This window comes from Eschrichtius robustus, chromosome 12 (genome assembly GCF_028021215.1).
Source record: "Eschrichtius robustus isolate mEscRob2 chromosome 12, mEscRob2.pri, whole genome shotgun sequence".
Lineage (NCBI taxonomy): Eukaryota > Metazoa > Chordata > Mammalia > Artiodactyla > Eschrichtiidae > Eschrichtius > Eschrichtius robustus.
The window spans coordinates 80166751-80188939 of NC_090835.1; the positions used below are offsets into that span (position 1 = coordinate 80166751).

General features: G+C 39.4%; 1 protein-coding gene across 2 annotated transcripts in view; it reads right to left on the minus strand.

The window, feature by feature from the left end:
• Positions 1-22189, minus strand: part of PTCHD4 (patched domain containing 4) — a 186372-nt gene that overhangs the window by 125771 nt on the left and 38412 nt on the right. For both annotated transcript variants that reach the window (XM_068557938.1, XM_068557937.1), the window contains one exon: positions 8046-8526. In XM_068557938.1, coding sequence (XP_068414039.1) covers positions 8046-8526 — 481 coding nt within the window. The remainder of the gene's footprint in view (positions 1-8045; positions 8527-22189) is intronic.

The window sequence follows — 22189 nt, forward strand, 5'->3', positions numbered from 1 at the left end:
TCTAAACTAGCACATCACCTACCCTTGAGATAAACACAATCACCAAAATGGGCCCATATGCTTTTCACCCTGAGTAAAATTTTGTTATATAAATACTCTTCCTTGTTCCTAAACTCCAACTACCATGGGAGGAAGCTCATTAGCAGTAAAAAGTGCAACAGATGGAGGTGGATTCCAAAGAAAATAAGAATCTTAAGGAGTCAGGATATAATTATTAGTAATGTTGGACAGTGCTTCACAATAAAAACTACATACTATTCAATGCTACCTCAAATGCTTGGCATAAAATTCAGCTTCTTACTTGTTATGCTAAGATCTGTTCCCTTCCCACCTCCTTCAAAAGGTCTACAAAAACCAGTTAGTGAGACAACATCTTAACTTGTTAAAAACTTCTGTTCTGGGAGGTCCATTTCACAGCTACAAAAAGAACAGAGATCAATATAAAGAAATGAAAACTGAAGAATAACATATAAAAAATAAGGACATTAAGATATCTAAGCTAAAAACAACCAAAAGTTAAGCCTTCTCTTGCAAAAGTCAACATTTGTAAAATGCATGCTATGGGCACTTTGGACTAGACACTTGAAAAGATGACAAGTAGACCCGGTTCCAGCTCCCAACAAGCCAAAAATCTAGATAACATATAGCCTAAATGTCAAATGAATGACTCACTGATTAAGGAGTAAAGGTGGAAAAGATGTTAAGGACCAATCAGTCCGACTTCCTCATCTTATGAAAGAGGAAACATGGGAGGCCCAAGGAGAAGTCACCTGAACGGACAGGGACTTGACTGGACTCCAGGTCTTCTGACTCCAAGCCTCTAAACAGAGAGATATTTTCACATCATTGACCAACATTTTCCCAAAGGAGATGGTTATTTATCACCAAGAGCAGGGTGGCTGCAACTGACATAGCTAAAAAATAGCTCCAATAAGAGAGTTTCTAGCAATAGGGTTATTTGGGGCAGGCTTTTGATGGGTTTAATGACCCCGAGTAAAACAGGTCCTGTGGCAAAACTAACTTATTGAGAAACATTTCAAAACCCTTAATATAATCATTAAAAATTTTTAGCCCACCATCAAACCTCAGAGGGCTCATTATGTGCCAAACACTGTGCTGGTCGAAGTCGAGGAAAATAAAAGTGCCCAAGAAGTAATACCTTATGTCCCTGGCAATACCTTCCCCTTCGTAAATCCAGATCCTGTCTCCAGCAGAACCAAGAGAAGCAGCTACCCATGCTTCTGAGGAGTTCTCCCAGTTGCCTCCCTATTAATAAATCCTTACCTATCACCGTGTCTGCTTAAGACATTAGTCCAAAGAAGTTTCTAGACAGTGTGTTTTCTAAAACTTTTGATTGTGGCCCACATTAGGCAATACATCTTACATCATGTCTATTATACACATGTATATTAAACTGAAACAGAAGTACGATGCAATAACACTTTACTATGTGCAACACCTTTTGATATTTCCTATCCTTTTCTACTCTCTTTTCTTCCCCATAAGTGAAATATAAACATGGATCATGATACGTTAAATTAAATGGCTCTCTAATAGACTATAACCCATTTGAGAAACGCTAAGAGACCATTCATTCATTAATTCCACATATATTTGTTGAGTGCCAACCCAAGGCCAGTACTGTTTGAAGTATTTGGAAAACAGCGATGAATGGAAAAATAAAAATTTACATCCTTTGGGGGCTTACGTTCTATGGCGGGCAAAACAAGTCAAAAAGTAAAGTATACTGTATGTTAGATAATGATGAGCTCTAAGGAGAAAACCGAATCAGAGAGGGAGAAAGGGAGTATTGGTGAAGCACTTGTGGTTTTTGATAGAGTGGCCAGGAAAGTCCCCACTGAGAAGGTGACATTTGTATAAAGACCAGGAGGTAAGGAAACATCTGAGGAAGAGCCTTCCAGGTGTAGAGGAGAGAGAGACAGGTTGAACCTGAGGTCAGAAGGTTAGCAGATGCCAGATTTGTTGGGCCTTGGAGATCATGGAATATCTATGTCTGTTAAATTGGGTCCTTTGACATCTAACGTCTTTAATCTAACATTTGTCTTCCATCCCCAAATGATCAAATCATAGCCATTGTCATCAGTAATAATCTCATCTCAAAACCTTTATAGCAAGCATCTCTGGAATCCACCTCTATCTTTACAGCTCACTCACATTATGACTCTGTGGTGATTGCATTTCCCAAAGGTGACCACAACAGTAGCTCCCATTCCACATGCTCTTCTGCAATGTGACTCTGCCACTCTTTCAGTTCTCTGCCACTGTCTTAAGAAGTGGAGTCCCATTGCCCTCCTCTGGGATCTGGGCTCACCTTAGTGACTGGTACTCAGATGGTAGAATAGGGCTGATGTGATGCTATGGGACTCCTATGTCTAAGCCAGCCCTGGACTTTTGTCCTTCTCTTGTGCAAAACGTTTTCTTGGAGCCCTGAACCACCATAAAAGAAGTCTGACTACCCAGGGAACACCATGCTGGAGAGGCCACATTTAGATGCTATGCTCAACAGTCCCAGCTGAGATTCTCCTTCAGAAGTCCCAGACTTGGTACCAGCCATGTGAGCGAAGAAGCCATGTTGAAAATTGTAGTTCTAGACCCGACTATGCCAGACCTCAGATATTCAAGTCACCCTCAGCTGAGGCTCTAGACATTCTAGAGGTGGGAGGAGCTCACCTCACTGTGCCATTTCCAAAATACTGACCAACAGAATCCACAAGCATAATCTAATGGTTGTTGTTTTACACTACCCAGTTTTGTGGTGTTTATTATACAGAAACAGATAACCAGAACAGACTCCAACCTAAGACAATTCTCTGACCCCACAAAGAATATAATATTTTGACCTTATCAGTGTTTTACCACGATGATGAGGCAAAATAAATCCTCGTTACCTTTATTGTTTGGCTTAGTTTATGTGGAAGAGACAGTTGATGCTCATAAAATAATCCATTTGCTCTCCTATATTTTCTATCCTCCCTCACAGTTAGCTTATGGCCATATGTCTAGTTCTGGCCAATAGCATGTGATGAGAAGTAACTGAATCACTTTGGGTACAAGGTAGTTATAAGTAGTGTGATTTCTCTAATTATTCCCTCATTTGTGTACATGCCAGGGAGCACAAACTCTGAGAAGGCAACATGTTGTAAGACAGAGGCATCCTAAATCCCTGAATCTCTGTTGGAAAAGAGTTTCCAAAGAGAGCTTCCCGACCCACACCAAACTGTGATATGAGCAAGAAGTTAATCTTTGTTCTCTTAAACTAAATGGATTTAAGGCATTATTTGTTACTGCAACATGGTCTAGCTGATCCTAACTATTACAACGCTCATGATCTGTCATTACAGTCACTCTTTTGCATACACTATAAACCCTCTCTTTTTTTTTTTTCTGGGAGTTTCTTTCCGATTAAATTCATCTCAATGCCTACTCAACTCCTCCCCCAAGCAGCTATATATGGCTGGAGGGGGGGCCGACTCAGCAACCACGCTAACTGATTTCTTTTTTTTAATTCATGCACGTAAACGTCAAGGAGGCCCTTGTGCTTCCTAGTTATTCACCTAAATTTTCTTCTTTATTCTCCAATTTTCTGAAGTGACTCTTTAAGAATCCCTTCACTTTCCTCAAATTAACGCTTCCTTCCCCAAATTTATTCTCAGCTGATGACTTGCTTCCTATTTTACTGACAAAGTTGAAGCCATAGAAGAGAATTTCCACGTGGTTCCACCCCCACATGTACCAATCTATCTGGATCTGTCCATATATTTTGCCTTCCCTTTTCTTAACTGTAGATGAGCCGTCTAGGCCTTTTTATAAAGCCAATGATTCTAGCTGTGCTCTGAATCCCGTCCTATCTCTCTCTCCTGCTCAATGACATTGTTTCTGCAATCTCTTCTCTCTGCTTTACTATGAAGCTTTCTCTACTGCACGTCGTCCCCAACTGCATAAATCATTCTTTCCCTTTAGTGCAAAAATTCCTTGGAAGAATTAGCTTTACTCACTGTCTTCACTTCTTATACTCCAAGCTCTACTGAACCTCTTTAAATTACCTCAGCTCTCCTCTAAAGCAGCTCTTGCCAAAGTCATTCATGACCTTCAAATTCCTAAATCAAACGACCAATTCTCAGTTCTCACTGGACACAATTTCTTAGCAGCTATTGGAACAACTGATCTCTTGCTCCTTCATGAAACACCTTCTTGACTTGGCTGCTGGGACACTATTCTCTCTTGGTTCTCCTGCTATCTCACTTGATAGCCTAATCCTTCTTAGTGTCATTTTCTGAATCATTTTCATCTGCCCAATCGTAAGCGTTGGAATACTCCTGGGCTCAGATTTTAGACGACTTCTATTTTCCATCAATATTTATCTTTCCAGTTGATGCTGATGTTATCAGATTCCATGGCTTTCATTATTAGATATGTCACGATGAATCCAAAATTTATATTTTCAGCTCCAACTTAATAGATTTTACTTCTGAACCTGATCTGTATACTGTCTTATATCGCCAATTCCACATTTTCCCACTTGGATACTTAATAGGCACCTAACTGAGCACATAAAATAAAAATTGGTACAGGCTTTAAAAATGAAGGATATGGAAGTACAGAATACATGCCTCTGAAATGACATTGGGGGTATTAACTGGATGAATGGTCAGAAAAAATAACAAGCAGATGCAGTATTAAAGGAAGATAGTTGGTCAAAAATAGAATGGTTGAAGAGTAGAACACCTAAGCGACATACCCAGCTTCAGGGATAAGTTCTAATGAGGATGAATGGCTTGAATCTTGGAGCATAACGAAGTGAATATTCACTACCTTAAAGAAATCTTTGTAGGAAGATAGGAATAGAAATAGAGGTTTATCAAAAGAGTTGGGTTTCTTTTCCTTAAACCCAACTAACACTGGATTATGCAGTTTTGACACAATGTAAACTAATTCATCAAAGGACTACTTTTAAACAATGCTGTGTGTACCACCAGAAGGTATGTATCTGCCAAACTCAGCTCTCAATCTCTCAATCTCTCTCTCTCTCTCTCTCACATACACACACACACACACACACACACACACACACACACACAGAGTCAATAAAGGAGAATGGAGGTTAGAAGTTTGAAGATAATACAAACCTTCAAGGTTTTTACAAAAGAATGATCAAATTCTAACTTCAGTTGAAGAATGAAACGAATAATGTAGGAACTTCAAAATTTAAGACTGAAGAGTCCAAATCCTTCATTTAATAGATGAAAAACTGGGGTTTCCCTGGTGGTGCAGTGTTAAGAATCTGCCTGCCAATGCAGGGGGCAAGGGTTCGATCCCTGGCCGGGGAAGATCCCACATGCCGCAGAGCAACTAAGCCCATGCGCCACAACTACTGAGCCTGAGCCCGAGAGCCACAACTACTGAGTCTCCGTACCACAACTACTGAAGCCCACGTGCCTAGAGCCTGTGCTCTGCCACAAGAGAAGCCATGACAATGAGAAGTCCGCGCACCGCAACGAAGAGTAGCCCCCGCTCGCCGCAGCTAGAGAAAGCCCGTGCACAAGCGACGAAGACCCAACACAGCCAAAAATAAAAACAAATAAATAAATAAATTTTTAAAAATAGATGAAGAACTGGGACAAAGGGACTATACCTAACTTGCCCAACAAAACATACAAAGTTAGTGGAAAAGCTGGGGTGGAAACCTAGATGTCCTAGCTCTGTGGCACATCCCTTTCATTTCACTAGTTCTCCATCTTGGTATCTTTACCATTATGATCATTTTACAAACAAAACAAAACACAACAAAACCAACTCCCCCTTGATGGAGCAAATATCTTAAATAAGTATATATTTATAGGTCTACTGTTGTTATGTTTTCAGAACATAGCAGGAAAGTTCTTTTAAGATTATTTTAAGAACTTGAATTGCAGGAATACTGAAAAGTAACCATTTACCAGGCTTCTGGAGTCTGCACCGACCCTGTCCAGGGCTGATTTGTGATTATAAAGATGACTGAGAGAGGAGGAAATGTGAAAAGTGTGTGTTTTAGGGTTGGGACATTTACCTCACTGTGGCTTTCAGTGTTCTTATTATTTCTTTAAGGAATGAAAATACCACTGATTTTGTATCTGAGCCTAGAATACAATTCAGCATCACTGGAGACAATTTTTCTCCTTATTTGTATGAAATATGTAATTCTATACGTTACAGAATTTTCCTGATAAATCTTTCCACTACCTAATTAGATTGCCACCAGTTTTAGAAAAAACCCTCTCGGCTCTAAGGTGCCTAATTTGTCCATCTTGAATGATCCATGTTTCACTTGTGAATCATGCTGCATGATTCATAGGAATCTTACATTATTAAGTTAAGAGACTGAGCCCACAAAACATAACAAGTATAAGTGGTTCAAATCTAGACCTATCCTTGTCACTGGTGAAAAAAAAATTTCATATATTTCTTTAGGAAATAGAAAAACTTTTTGTTAACAAGATGAACATGCATTTAAACATGATATGCAGAATGCAAGAAAGACTTTCAATTTCTTGAAGCCAAGGGCTGTTTCTTATTCATCACTGAATCCACTGCACTTAGCACACCAGGTTAATGACTAAAACTCGATGATACTTATTGAGTGTCTACCCTGTCATATTACCTTTAGGTATATTCTATTACATTCAGAAAACAATTCTTTGACTTATTTTTTATCCTCATTATTATTATCCTCATTTTATTTTTTTAAGTGATAATAAGCATAGCTGCTTTATTATTATTATCATTGTTATTATTATTTAGTTTTAAGTAGAAATATTGCTGTATCATAGAGGTTAAATTGGAACTGGCTTTTCGTTTATCCTCATTTTATATAAGAGGAAACTGAGACTTACCGAGATGAGCTAACAGGGCCACAGTGAAGATGGGTTTCCAGATAAATCCACTTTGCAATGTTGTTCTCGAAAACGTTTGTTTAGGTCAAAATGAAAAGGGCCCAGATCACCTGGAAGACTTTAACCGCATGCCTACATCTTTTTTACTTAATAATAAAGCTATAATTTAGGGCTGATATTAACCTGGGGAGGGAAAAGCAATTATTTTACAGCTGAAGACTCTCCTGTGCGTGTCAGTTCACCATCTAGAGGCCATTTTCACAGTTTATCCTTTGCTGCATGTATGGAATTGTACCACATCTGACAGAACTCTTCGGTGGCACCACAAATAATCACCGTCATCATCTCTATTCTGATAAGTTCCACCAATCTTGTTGATGAACCATCACTCACTTTTCTTCCCAGACTTGATCTTCTCTTTTGCAAGAAACACACACACATGCACGCGCACGTGCACACACACACACACACACACACACACACACACACACTCACATACCATTTTCTAGACCGTTTATGTATGTCTGGGAAAAATGTACAAGAAAGGATAATCTTGACTGAAGATACTCATGAATTGTTTTCAACAGACACCAAAAAAGTTAGAGGCCACATCTTTAAGTGGCTGCAGAAAAATTTTAAATAGAGGTGGGGAAATGGAGTATATTCTCTGCAAAAACTTTGAAATGAATTAATAAACAAAGTCTAATGAAGAAGGTCTTTGAAATTAGAACCTATCGGTGGCTCTCAGAATTTTCATCCCATGATATCCACTCTTCATCACCATCAGTTTGAGGATGCAACACTAGTATGAACCACAAAAACCTGTGTGAAACAGGTTTTGGACCTCCTTAACTTTGTACCCCATGATCTTTAACCTATAATTTTTGAAGAAGCTGAGTAGAGATTTACAATAGCGTGTACTTTAAAAACACTGGACAGCATTAAAGTCCCTGGCATAAATGAGGTGCCTTGGTCAGCCTAAAATTTACTGAAAAAGGCCTAATCAGGTAAAACAGACACCACCCCAGGTAAAATTTCACATCACACAGACATACCAATGCAAAATTAAAACACATTTCCACCTGAGAATTCAAGAAATGTACTACCTTGCCCCAAACCGGTAAGAAGCCGATTACCACAAGGATGGATAGTTACCCATGGCAAAGAACGGGATTCCCAGCAGGGTGGAGTTGTACTTTCCGTCGGTGATGAAGAAGATCCCAGCTGCGGTGACGATGGAGATGCACACGGTGAGCACCCCCAGGAGGCCCAGGAAGGGCTTGCCGCGCAAGCAGTCCTTCATGGAGCTGGAGAGGGTGGCTGTGGTCAGGATCAGCACAAGGCTCACGAGGACCTTGCTTCTGGCCAGGACGCTGGTCTTATGAAAGTCTCTCCAGAGGCTAAAGGACGCTAAGGAGTATAGCTGGAGGTCCTGGCGCTCCTCCTGGAGCTTCCTCACAAGCTTACAGAACTCATTCTCCCACTTCTCCCCTATGAGGTCTTGGGTGGCAGAGCCATAGGTCTGGAGGTAGTAGGTGATTTGAATGGCTCTGGCTGACTTGACCCGCTGGTCCTTGCTGTTTGGCACTTCCACTACCCCGCCCAGTTGGTGTCCAATAAAACTGTTCCTCCCATCCTTGAAAACAGAAAAAGGGGAGGCTGAAGTTACCAGAGGGATGCACATTCCAGAGAACAGATTCTTACTCTAAGTGAAGGGGCACAAAAGGCAGAGGTAGACTCTAGTGACTATGGAACTGATGTGGGTGGAGTGGCATGTTAGGATTTTATACTCAACCTTTTGGAGCTCCATGGGATACCATGCAAAATGATCGGAATTAAAAAGGATGCAAAGAGTATTGTGAAGTTATACAAGACTCGCCACATGCATAGGAAAATGTACGTACATATTATTTCGATCTCATCCATACCCTCATTCTCACCATTTCCTTCTGTAACAATCTATTATAACTCCTTTATGCAGGATCAAGTTTAATCATTCAGTTTCAGCCAAAAGTGAAGCATGGCATGAGTTAACAACTTTTCAGAAATTAGAATAATAATGTATTTAATAAATACATGCTAAACTTTCTAGGGTTAACACACACACATACCTACACTAACACACACACACCTACACTAACACACACACACACAACACACACACACAAACATTACAAACATCCATTGTTCTTTGTACTCTGGGGGTACAGCTGTGTATTGCAGAACAAGTAGAAGAAAATACTGTTTTTTTCACAAATAATTTAATAGTGTTGAAATGTTTTCTAAATATAATGTGAGCACCTGTTCACTCACTACAACATTCCCTTTAAATACCTGCTCCAGTTGTAGGTTGACCAGAAAGCACAGTGGACAAACTCCCCAAATGAGACTAAGATTTCTGGTGGGGTTGTCAAAAGTCATCTCAATTTCAGGATTTCACATGAAGTAGAGTAGACAAGATCGTAAGAGTAGGGTTTACAAGAGAGGCAATCACTCTTCTTCAAGGAAGACGAAAGGTGGACACTGAGTTGCTTAAACAGATTCAGAGCAGTAATTCCCAACTAGTGTGCCTTAACACTCAGAAAGAAACCCCTGACAGCCATCGCCAAATTGGAATCAATTTGGATATATTTGTTTTGCCACATCTGTCATGTACTCCAATGGCAATTTTTGTCAGATGGAACATCGAACCCAGTGGTAGGTTGCAAGATGGAGTCTGGTTCTGAAAAGGTGCATCAGGTCCCAGAAGAGACACAGGCACAAAGGTAAATGTGTGCCATGAACAGCTTATGTGTTTGCTACATCAGGCAAGACATTTATCTCGTGAGGATATAAAAGTGTAGAGTCAGAACAGGAAACAGAAAGGTAGCACAGAAGGGCAACAAACCCAACTGTGTGGTAACCACGGTTGTTTTCACAGAACCGTGAGGCACTGTGTACTCAAGAGACACGTGTAACAAGTACTGTGGACTTAGACCAGACACCTATAGCTGGGGTACTTGTTTGTATTTGCATCAAAGCTGCCCTAGTACTTAAGAATGGGTTGAAACTCAAAAAGCTTGAGAAATTTACAGAGTGTACAAATATTGTTAGTAGGGATCATCAAGAATTGCAGGAAAGAAATTTTATAGTCACTCTATATACCCATTTCCCCCCTACATGTTAAATAAAAAGTCTTTCTATTTAACTCAACCTGACCAACTCTAAATGAACGATATATTTCTCAATAAGAATTTAATTTGAGGGTTTTTTCCCCATTGCTTGGGGTTTCTCCCACTCCCCATGGCATCTTTGTACTGTTCCTACCTTTTTCCTTATAAAAAAATCAAACTGAAATTCTGACTGTAGGTTCCCAAGGATCTGTCTTGATTAAATTCTCTGGGGTCCCCCAATGAGCTGCAGGTGGAAAGGTAGGGCAGCTTTGAGTAAGGAGGTGGAAATTCTGCCCTATCACTGAGAGACTGTGATGTATGATTTTCACTCTTTCAGTACAGGTCAAATTGCTCCTCAATTGGGCTTGTTTATTTTTGTTTTAAGCTTGGTGTAAGTTTTAGCTCCAGCCTTGTTCCCACTTCTTTGAAATCCTATCTGTGATGTTGACATATTTTGGATTAAGATTACACTAGACAAAAGAGACTGAAAAAAGGATAAAGTTTGTTTTTTTCTCTACCATCCTCTAATCTCTACATATACCTCTCTTCATCTGGCTTCCTACTGTTCTCAGACACTTATACCATCTCTTACTTTTCCCATACTTAGGGAAGTAGTCTCTAAAAAATAACCTGTGATTAGTTAAATACACCTCAGGGTGAATTCACTGAGTCAAATATTATGGAGTGTTTATTATATACCAGGCTTTGTTCTAGGCACAGGGAAATTACCAGCGAGCAAGATAGGGAAGCCGCCAGCTCTCAATAAGCACACATTCTAATAGAGGAGACAGGAAAGGAGCAATTAAATGATTAACTAAGATTATTTCAGATAGAAATAGTAGGTAGAAGATAAAATAGGACTAAGTGCTGGGAAGGAGGTGTCTAGGTTAGATGGTGTGTTCAGAGTGTCCTCTAGAGCTAAGCCCTCTGTGAGGACGTAGACTTGGCCATAGAAGAATAGAGGAAAGCACCAGGCAGAGGGAGAGTAGTGCAAAGGCCTTGAGGTGAAAATTAACGTGGTGGGCTCAAGGAGCAGGAAGAAAGGCCAGAACAGCTGCAGCAGAGTTCAGGAAAAGAGTGGGAGGAGACAAGGCCTGAGGGCTTGGCCAGCAATAGGCCTGGCAGGCCTGGCAAGGAGTTCTTATTTTACTCCTAGTGCAAGTAGAAGCCAGTAAAAGGTTTTAGGTGCAGAAATGATGTGCTCTCATTTAGAACTGTCCAAGCAGGCTCTGGCTTCAATGTGAATATATTCAGGGAGAGCAGAAGTGGACTCAAGGATATGAATTAGAGACTTAAATTCATCTTATGTTAATGATGCCGGTTCAATTCATAGAATGATAGAGCTGAAAAATGTCTTCAATATTATGTAAACAGTTTTACTCATACTTATATCACTCATTTTATAGATGAGAAAACTGAACCCTACAAGGGGAAATGAACCAGCCAAGAGTTTCTTATCCAATTACTGAGAAATGCACACTATATGTGCATGATTCCAGGTCACATGATTCAGTGTTCTCTCCATTAACCCCACCTGACTCCTTACAAATCCAGGGAAGTTCTGCTCAGAGGATAATTACAGTATATGTTGTATTCATTCCTTGTTTCTCCTACATAGAAGCAACTATGAGCTGGGAACTAATGAACTCTTCCACCACAAAATAGTAGAATAATCTCTAACAAATAATGTATAAAAGTGTATTTCCCAAGACTATATTGAGTAGGCTGATTGCGGCAATGGTTTGTACAAGATGTTCATTCAACAGAGCTTTCGAATGTCCAAAGACCCTGTTTATTTTATCCTGGTGCGTGGAGTAGGGCAGATTAAGAGAGAGAAATGCATTCGATTTGTTACATTCATTTACACATAATGAGACAAAAGCCTATCTTTTATGAAGTCATTTTTGTAAGAAATGGAAATTAGGCAATTTCAAAAGGGAGGGGGTGGTGAGCAGCTAGCTAAACCCAATGTAGACCAGCCATTTAAAAAATCTATATTTTGCCTTCTTTAAAATTTTGAGTTTTGTCCAGACACATTATCAGCACCCTCTTTGATCCACCATAATCTCCAAATGAGGCCTGAGGGATGCATAAATCTTTGTTCTGCTGCTAACAATCCCTCAGAAATCTTTTTGATGACAGAAATGAGTAAAGACAGACGGAACTGCACTTACGTGAATAAATAAATTTTAAAATACTTCCTTTTTCAAATAATAGGAAGTACAAGTCCTCTTCCACTTTTATTGCACAAGCAAGCATGTGCCATAAGCTAGTGAATAGACAGGGGGACTTAGGGGGTACCTGGAAAAAGGATTTGCATGTATCATGGCCTGGAGGCAAAGAACAGCACATGATGTTCAAGGAACTGAAGGAAGTGATGGGATTGGAGGCTACAGAAAGAAGCAGGGCCTCTTCTGTAAAGGCCATGGAAGCTTTATTAAAAGAGTTGGACTTACTGTCCTGTAATAGGAAACCACTGGTGAGTTCTAAGCAGGGGAATGACATGATCTACTTTTTGGAGTGCTCTCTCACTGCACTGTGGAAAATGATTTAGGGAGTCAGGGTGACTCTAAACGAAGGAGGTCAGTTAGGAACTCCCTGCAGTATTTCAGATTCTTAATGCAGCATGAAAAAAATGTCAGCCCAGGCCGTCGCTGGTAGGTAAATTGTTCCAAGGTGAATCAACAGAATTACAGGTCATGATGCTATCTCACCGCCATGAAGCACCTCATCACATCAACTCTCCCGGAGCAGTGATGCCAGAAAAAAAAATCTTGCGTTCTTTAGGTCTTATTTTGTTTATGGTTACTACTTTGTAACTTTTACAGTGACTCCCACCCAATCCACACCTCTACAGTGGAAAAGGAAATTAAACTCCTACACATTAAGATCAAAGAATAAATTCTCAAAGAGATATGAGAGGAAAGAGACATGAATGTCATAAACTATTGTGCAGAGAAAAAAATTACTCAATGATGCTTTGAAGTTATAGGAGAGAAAGTGCCATATCTGCTCAATATATGTGCTAGGTTGACATTCAGAGACTTTCTGTGCATGATAATCTGGCAGAACAGCTCCTGTCCAGAATAATTGTACTTTTGATCTCATCAATTTTCGATGAGGTCAACACTGCAAGGATATTGGAAATCTTTAGATGGCCAGTTGTCTTTTATTGCTGAAAAGAAAGACTGCTATGTATGGTAGATAGTGACATTTCTACAGGAATGGTACAATTTGTTCTTGTTGTTTGTTTGCTTGTTTGTTTAAATAAGATTTTTTTCTTGTATTTATTTCCTAACATATCTCTTTGTTTTATTCTCAATATCGACTGTGCACACAAAGTAGGATTAAATAAAATCATCAGCTATCTTGAATCTCCTCTCTAGAGCTTCATGTTTAGTAGAAACAAGCAAATAATGAGAAAGCAAGTTCCTATAAGGTATTTAGTTTAAAAAAAAGGAATCAAAAGCATTTTCAAAATGAAGACCTTAAAGCATTAAAATGCCCTAATAAAGAATAAATTAAATTTCTTATGTCACATTTCTAAGCTAGAATAGTGCAGGGGTGTATTTTTTATTTTTTTCAAAGAGGAAGGTTAAAAAAAGTAAGGTTTCTGTGTTGCTGCAATGAAATAAGGGCTTTAGCCAATGAGACTACAACTTTAATTCAGCACTCTAGCACATTAATTTTTAACACGTGTGGCAGACTCAGTTCCAAGACGGAAGAACTTTATTTGCATTATCCTGGGTAACTTTCCCGGCCACTCTCTGAGGAAGTGCTGTTCTGAAATAACCTCAAGTCACCATCCAGGACACAGGGGCCTTGCGAGAGGAAGTAATATAAGGTTACACAGCTAAGTGGCACAGCCAATTACCTGATTCCTGTTTATAACTCCAATGCTCTTGTTCTTAACACAACTGCACATATGTTTGAATAATTTGTGAATATACTTGAAATGAAAGGAAGTACAAGGTAGCAGTTTTGTACACAGACTCAAGAGGCTACTGTCACGCTTAGAGCCCAGTGTCGACACTGACCAGCTGTGGGAGTCTCCTTAGCTCTCCCCACGTCAGCTTTATTATTGGTTAAAGTAAGAATCATAAGGCATTGTGAGGATCAAGTGTGTTAATACATATAAAACACTTAGAAGAGCGGTCAGAAAACTGGATATTATTAATGTGTCATCAATTAAATACTGGAATGATACTGTTTATTTACTTAGCCATCTAGTTATTATTTCCACATTTCCCAGCAACTGTCTGTAAATGTGATGGAAAGCACACAGGGTCCAGGGTCCAGACTGGTTTTAAGTTCCAGGTCTGCTGCTCTACAGCAGGGTGACAGAGGACAAAATGCTTGACTTCTCTGAATGCCAACTGCCTCATCTCCAAAATAAAAGGTTTGGCTTATATTATCTCTAAAGTTTTCATTAGCTCTGTATTTAATGATCCGTCCATGGTAAAGTCATTAGACACTACAAAGTAGGCTAGAGAAATCTGCCCTGAGGAAAAAAATAAATACGAAGACAAGAGAAATGCAAGGTGACCCATGTTCATTTCCATAGAAACAAGAAGTTTTTTATCTTCTTTTAAATCTGGCCCAGTAGCTTTTTCTTCTCTTTGAGTAATTTCCAGAGAGAATTTTTCTCAAATGGAAAAAGATCAAGACTTTGCCCCGTTTTACCTACATGTAAATCATTTCTCAGTAGCCCAGATGAATTCATTTATTTCTTAGATAGTAAAATTCATTTTTTCTTCAGATCTCTATATCATGAAATCTGAAGAACGAATCATGGAGGATTCATCTTCTCCACTGTACTGGTTTACTTACCACATAATAGGATAAATGCATTTAATCTCTCCTCAACTCATACAAAATCGTCACACAAATTTATAAGTAATGTGTGGAAGTAGAGTTGATAACTACATTAAATGTGAAGCATATAACAATGACCTTTTTATTTCTTTGTAACTTGTATCAGTGACCCTATCCCAAAAATTTCCATTAAAAGCAATATTACTATTTTAAATGAGTCTTTCACAAAGCGAGCACAATGACCACTCAGGGCAAGTATTCCATATTAAAGATTTAAGTTTGATGCTGGTCTACACAAAGGAAGCTGGCCATCATTCACACAGGAGCATTTGAGGAATACAGAAAGCTTCCTTCAGGAGAGGGATTGAAAGTCTGCCATTATAGCTTTTGCTTTGGGCTAAGAAACTCCCGAAAAGACTAGTTTACGACCACATGCTTTATAAGGAACGTGACACCTGAGCCATTAGCATCTCTGAGTGGAACAGTCATCAGACTAACAAACTAGAGGCAAACCTGTGTAGAGCTCAAAACATCCTCAAGAAGGCGAAAGTTAGGGAAGATCAAAGGTGTGGGTATGGCAGGCAGGAGTGTGGTGAATCTGTGGGGTACCCAAGGACATGACACACAGGTGGAAATAGGCAAGAAGAGCAGAGTCATTCATTCATTCCAGAAATATTCAGTGAACACATGTTCTGTGACAGCCAGCTACTGAGGATAGAGTCGTGAACAGCTATAGTTGTTATCCTTAAAGAGCCTAAGGCTCTGTGGTGCAGTGGGAGGTGGTGGAAGATAAGTAAGCAGGCAGGCATATATATATAAATGATACTGGTTAACCCAAGATGTTAAGGTAGCACTGAGATGGAATCACTAACCTAGCAGGGACTAAGAAGACTTCCCAAAGAAGGTAGCACCTAAGGTGAGACCTGAAACATAAGTAACAATTATCCAAGCGAGGATGGGGGATTTGGTTGGTGGACGTGGGAAGGGATGGTCCTCCAGGCAGAGGGAACAGCATGTGCAAAGGCCGAGAAAGAAGAGTAAGCATACTGTGCTCCTGGGACTTTGATAATGACTGGAATATACAGTGGGGGCGAGAAAGGGTGATGCAGAGATGGGTACAGGTAATGAGTATGGAGATTTGTTTGTTCAAAAGCTCTCTTTGACTGCAATGTGAAAAATAAACTTTAGGTGTGCCTTGGGGATGGAGATGGACATTCGAGAAGGGCCATGGGACCTTTTTTTTTTTTTTTGCCTTCCTCACAGCATTATCTAATCCAAGACTTACCTGATTGAATGAGCATCAAAAAAAGATTTTCAGATTTTATAGAATACACACTGTTCTTTTTTTTTTTTTTTTAACCAGGATTTGGCAGCTAAGCTATTTTTTTTTAAGATTTGATTTTATTTATTTTTGGCTGCATTGGGTTTTCGTTGCTGAGTGCCTAGGAAGGCAAATTGTTAGTCTATGTGTAGAAAGCAAGGTAAGGACAAATAAATGGAAGATAAGGTCTCTTCCTTGGAAGAGTTTATAACTTTGTACAGAAACAAAAGCCTTTTAGATGACAAGAAAATAAAGCTGCATAGAGCATTAGAACTCAGAAGACACTGTTGAAGAATCGTAACTGCTGAGGGCTGCAAAATTATATACATACAGCATGAACTCACCACCATATAAATATTCAAAGGAAATTATAAAAATTTTAACATTGGCTCTTATTCAGTATAAAATTATAGGTCATGTCTGCCTCTTTGGTTAATCAGGCTATTTTATATTACCTTTTTAAGAAGCCTATTGACTCATCAACAAAAACAATAAAAGTAAGTGTGTTAAGAGAACTGAATAGGGCTTCCCTGGTGGTGCAGCGGTTGAGAGTCCGCCTGTCAATGCAGGGGACACGGGTTCGAGCCCTGGTCTGGGAAGATCCCACATGCCACGGAGCAACTGGGCCCGTGAGCCACAGCTACTGAGCCTGCGCGTCTGGAGCCCGTGCTCCGCAACAAGAGAGGCCACGACAGTGAGAGGCCCGCGCACCGCAATGAAAAGTGGCCCCCCGCTCTCCGCAACTAGAGAAAGCCCTCGCACAGAAACGAAGACCCAACACAGCTAAAAATAAATAACTAAAAAATTAAAAAAAAAAAAAAAAAAGAGAACTGAATAAAGGCTAGATAGGAGTGAGAGGGATAAATCAGGTAAGACTTTGAATCAAATTTCACTCAAACAGGCAGTTGGGAGGGGAGGGAAGGCCAAGAATCAAGACTCCCTTAGTCCCAGGCTCAAGTTCTAAGCAGTCTGCATTGTGGCTTCCAAATAAACTTGAGTTTCAGTGGTTCATTCTTCCTCATGAAGGACCGTGGTTTTGTCCATCGAGACATAATGAACGATAGTATTCGACTTAGAGTAACAGCAGATTCCCAGCTTCTAAGGGTAGGGTAAAACACTAACACACACTCAACTCTCCAGCTGATCTGACCTTGCCCTTGGCTAAATGATGTTTTCTTTTCAGAAAAAAAAGATCATGGAGACCTTGGTAGCTCAATGTCATTTTCCTTGTTCTGAACTTGAGTTCTGAAAAGGTCCTCATGAGGTTCTTTTTAATTTTTGTCTTTATACCTTTCCTTTCCATGCGGTTTTTCTTTAATCTGAAAACAAAGGCCAAATTATTTGACCAATCAAATGAAAAATAATTTCTGAGGATTTGCGATGCATAAAACATCACGATAGGCAAAAGCTGATTTCTTTCTTTCTTAAATTATCCAGATAATTGTAATCACAGAGGTCTGGATTATGAGATTGATTAAAACTTCCAGGAGATAGGCCATTAATTTAGGCAGTTTGAAAACAGTGTTGCCATTTATGAACTCCATTTTTCTAATTTCTATTTTTCTTTGCTTTCCAAGATTGTATCAAATTTTCATTCAAAGGGGCCTCTTCTGATAATTAATATGTGTTGTCTTTTCTCATTGTTATTTGTTTTATCACTCCAACTAGACTTCCAAATTCAGTGAAGTTAGGAAATGAAGGTGGGACCTTTTTCCAGCTAAAGGAAACTAATTTGGGGCACATATCTCAAGGAAATGTAGAGAAATTGACATACTATAAAAGAAGAAATCAATGGCATAGCTTTTATTTGCAGTTGTGGGTGAGGTTACCTGTGTCTTAATACTTTGATAAAACGAAGGTGACACCCTTGTTTCTCTACTGAAGATGAATCAGATCTTAATATTTCATTGGCTTCCATGAACATCTCCTTCCTCTTTCTCGATCCATCTCCTTTCTCCCCACCACCGCCCCCCCCCACCCCCGGCTCTTTCTTTCTCCTGCTCTCTTTCTTTTTTTCACTCTTTCCCCCCTCCTCTCTGTCCTTTTCCCCTCCTTTTCCTCCTCTTCCCCCTCCCATCTCTGTCCTTCCTTTATTTGAAACACAACTACTGCAAAGCCACAGCGAGGGATAATTATTGAACTATGTCAGTAAAATGCCAGATAAAGAATACAGCACTTGCTTAAGTCCATTTTATCTTCACTAAATTACCTTTTCTTTTTAATATCTAAAAGAACAGACAAGCTTTGAAAATACTGTGTGTGATATACATTCTAATGAGATCCATATAATTGTTCTTTACTACTACCAAGCTATTCAGCCTCAAAGATATTAAAATAATTGAAAGCCTTTCGATAAAGCCAAGAAAGTAAGAATTAAACTTCTAAAACGCCTGAATGAAAAATTAACTCAAAAGCAAAGTGCGTGGTTTTTTTTTGCTTGATAATTTAACCTACTGCAAAAGATTATCCAAAAATCTTCAAAGATTTAGAAAATAAACTTCCACTTTTATTTTCTGGTTGTTTGTTGCCTTTCTGGTTGTTTTTGTTTAAGGCTAATATTAAAGTTCATTTGCATTCACTTACAAATGCTTGTTGGATGTAGGAAAAAAGTGACTCATAAAGTTAAGTATGTTAAGCAAGAGAATAAGTTCTGTCTAATGACTGTAGACTCTAGTTTCAGTAAGGCAGATAAAACTTAAGAGATTAATTCATGGAACACTTACATGCATGTGTTTTTAGTTTTATACCTATGTGAGGCTTTTTAATTAATAATATTCACAAACTAAAATCTTTAATTTGATTGTATATCCCTTTTTTGGTTTGGAACACATGGTAACCTGAATAAGCTAGATGGTAGAAAGTTATGGTGGGTAAAAGCATATATATGATGCATAATCCTAGAAGGTTTGACAATTGATTTACTTAGATTTTTAGGCAAGAGAGAAAAATATTAAGACAGATAGTCTCATTATAATGAAAGTAATCATCACTGTAAATTCACTCTTCAAAATTAGGCCAGTTTTAAGTGGGCCAACCCACATTCCAGCCTTTGGGAGTTTAATTGCCTTCACTACATAAACATGATTGCTGCTTCTCCTAGCCACACATAAATATCCCTCTTCACTGTGTCAGTTCTTACATCACCTAGCCCTATTTCATGGAGTTTGGAGACAAGGTTTCTAATCAAAATTGCAATCCTGTTTTAGGCTGGTTTCAATTTGCTTCTGAATTTTCCAAAATAGTGCCAAGTTTCAGCAGCCCAATTTCTCATAATTTGACAATCAATATATTTTTTCTTTCAACAAATCACTACCTTTCTTTTCAAACTATAAAACTTTAGTAGAGAGAATTCTTCCAAAGCTGCTCTTACAAAATGTTAAGAAATGGACTGAGATACCCTCCCCATTCTTCAGAGGAAAGACCTACAACACATACTACAGGTCTCGTGACCTGGTTGCTGGGAAGGTGATACAAAACCACTTCGGCATCACAGGCCACGTGGCTGACAATAGCAGCTTGGCTTTAAAGTTTGAAGAACTTGGGTTTGAATGCTGATTTGGCCACTTAATAACCAGTGTGATTTTTAAAAAAGTTACTTAGGTTCTCTGAGCCTCTTTTTTTCAGTTATGAAATAGGACTGTCTAGCTCATAAGCGTTATTATGAGAAATGTTTTATGATATTGGAAGAGGGATGGCACTCTGTATGCTATTTTGTAGGAGCTCTATCAACAGTTATTATCAATTACAAAATGATGGTTGAGGGATTCAGTGATCTTAAAATGAATTAAAAACAGACCATGGCCCTTGGCACCAAAAACATTCCATCAACCCTCAGCCTACACTGCAAATACAGAAAGCTTCCAGGGCTCCCTAAGTAGGAGATGCTTAGCTAAAAGGAGGAACAAAAGATTCTGTCTGTTCCAATCCTGGGCGTCCACTCGCCATATGACGGAGAGCTTGCTCCCAGTTCAATGCAGGTTCAGAAGACAAACTGTACCTGGTATTTTTAGGGGAAACCTAAAAGAGTTGGTTCAAAATTCTTTTCAATACACTCCAAGTGATCATCTGGACAGAGGATTTCTCTAATCCAGAAAACAATTTAATATCAAAGCAAATTTTCTGAGTCAACTGAGCTCATGAAGTTTACCCTCCTTCACTGTGGGGTTCCCAGGATTCACTGGGTTCAGACATTGAGTCAGGCCCATGTGTCAGCAGTGCCATATGCTTTTATTCTAGGCACCAAACAGGTGGGGCTTCTGGATGTGACCAACCCCATGGTGAAAAGAGGGCCTGCTGCAGCTCTGTGGCTTTCTTTGCAGCCAAGACTATGATGGAAATAAGAATCAAACTTCCGGATTCCACACTACGGAGGGCCCCCACTGAAAGTTCCTGTAACTAAAAGCACCTCGTGAAATCATGCAGGAGCCTCACATAGCTTCCCTATTTTATTACCTGTCTTTAAATTTCATATATAAAATGGCAGCAGGCACAAGCCAGATGAGGTGACCCTACACTCACATGGTTTCATTTTGTGTTTGCTGACGTGCTATCTGAGCACCCTACTGGATTGTTCCAAGGAATATAATTTCATCAAAATAATTGCAGTAAACTTTGATTTTAATATACTTGTTTCAGTACAAGATCCCCTGCTTGCTACAGATGTTCAGTGTTCTCTCTGATATTCTATAACACGTCACAGGCATCACTGAGGTTTGCTCAAAGGACGCTAAGAACACTATGTCTAATGCAGTGTCAATATAAATTCAGTGTAATTCATCTTCCCCACTGGTCGCAGATATCTTCATTCAAACGAGTTGATTACACCAAAATGAAGAGAAGGAAAAACATGCAGAGTGAGAAATGCAAATACAAAAAGCGGACACACAGACGTTGCTTTCAACTTACACTCAACAAAGAACTAGTTTTTTTAAAGCACCTGCTACAAATGAAGCTATTTTACAGACACAAAAACATAAAGGGCTGGTTCGTTGTCCTTAAGAACACTCCCTGTCACTCTCCCTCACTGCAACACAGGTTAATTCCCTATGAGTTTGCAAGTAGTGAGAGCATTCGCTATGACGATGTCAGGCCTCCTTATGAATAAGGTGAGAGGCTTTCTTTTTTACAGAGATTATGTAAAGAAAACAATCTAACATCTTTCATTTACATGGAGGTACTTTGTGGAAGCAGGGTTAACTTGGTAAGTGGGTGTCTGATTTGGCTAAAAAGATCAAGGCTATTTGAAGCCACTGCAATCAGGGGAGACTTTTCAAATGCACATTGCTATGTCAAAGGGCTGTTAAAAACAACGATAATAACACACACACCAAAAACAACACTCCCTCAGAACGGCAGCTGGCAGCTGTCTGCACCACACTGGAGCTGTTTACAAGGAAATACTGAGTGAGGTTCTAAAGGAATAAAATGGCACTCAGGACTGAGCTACCCAATTTGGAATAATAAAGGACTCCTGGTGTGAAAGGGCAATGAGGCCCACCATCCCTTCAACAGCAGAGTGAGCAATGATGTTTGTTATTGATCGTCTAGGACGGAAAAGAAGGATGATCCCGAGGGAGACATCAGAAGCGACTTGGGTACTGCCCGAAGGAACTGGGAATAGTTGCCATTGAAAACCTTTAAAACTAGAAGTGACCCGGTGAGATATATGTGCTACAAGTGCCCTCTGGTAGCAATATGATGGATGGTCTGAAATGCCTGTGTGTGTATGTCAGGATTTTAGGACAATATTGACAGGAGGGCAGTAGATGAGTTAATTCCAGGAGAAATCCAGGTGAGAGATAATGAATCCCTAAATGGAGCAAGTGACAACAGAGAGAAGAGAGAATGAGCTAATAAAGAGATAATAAAGCTAATAAAGAGCTAATAAAGATAATAAAGAGCTAATAAAGAGAGAAGCACAATGGATAGAACTTGGTGCCTGACTGAATGTGAGAAATAAAGGAAAGGGGGGGAGAAGCAGGTGGTGATTCCAAAGTAGTGGCTTAGGAGCC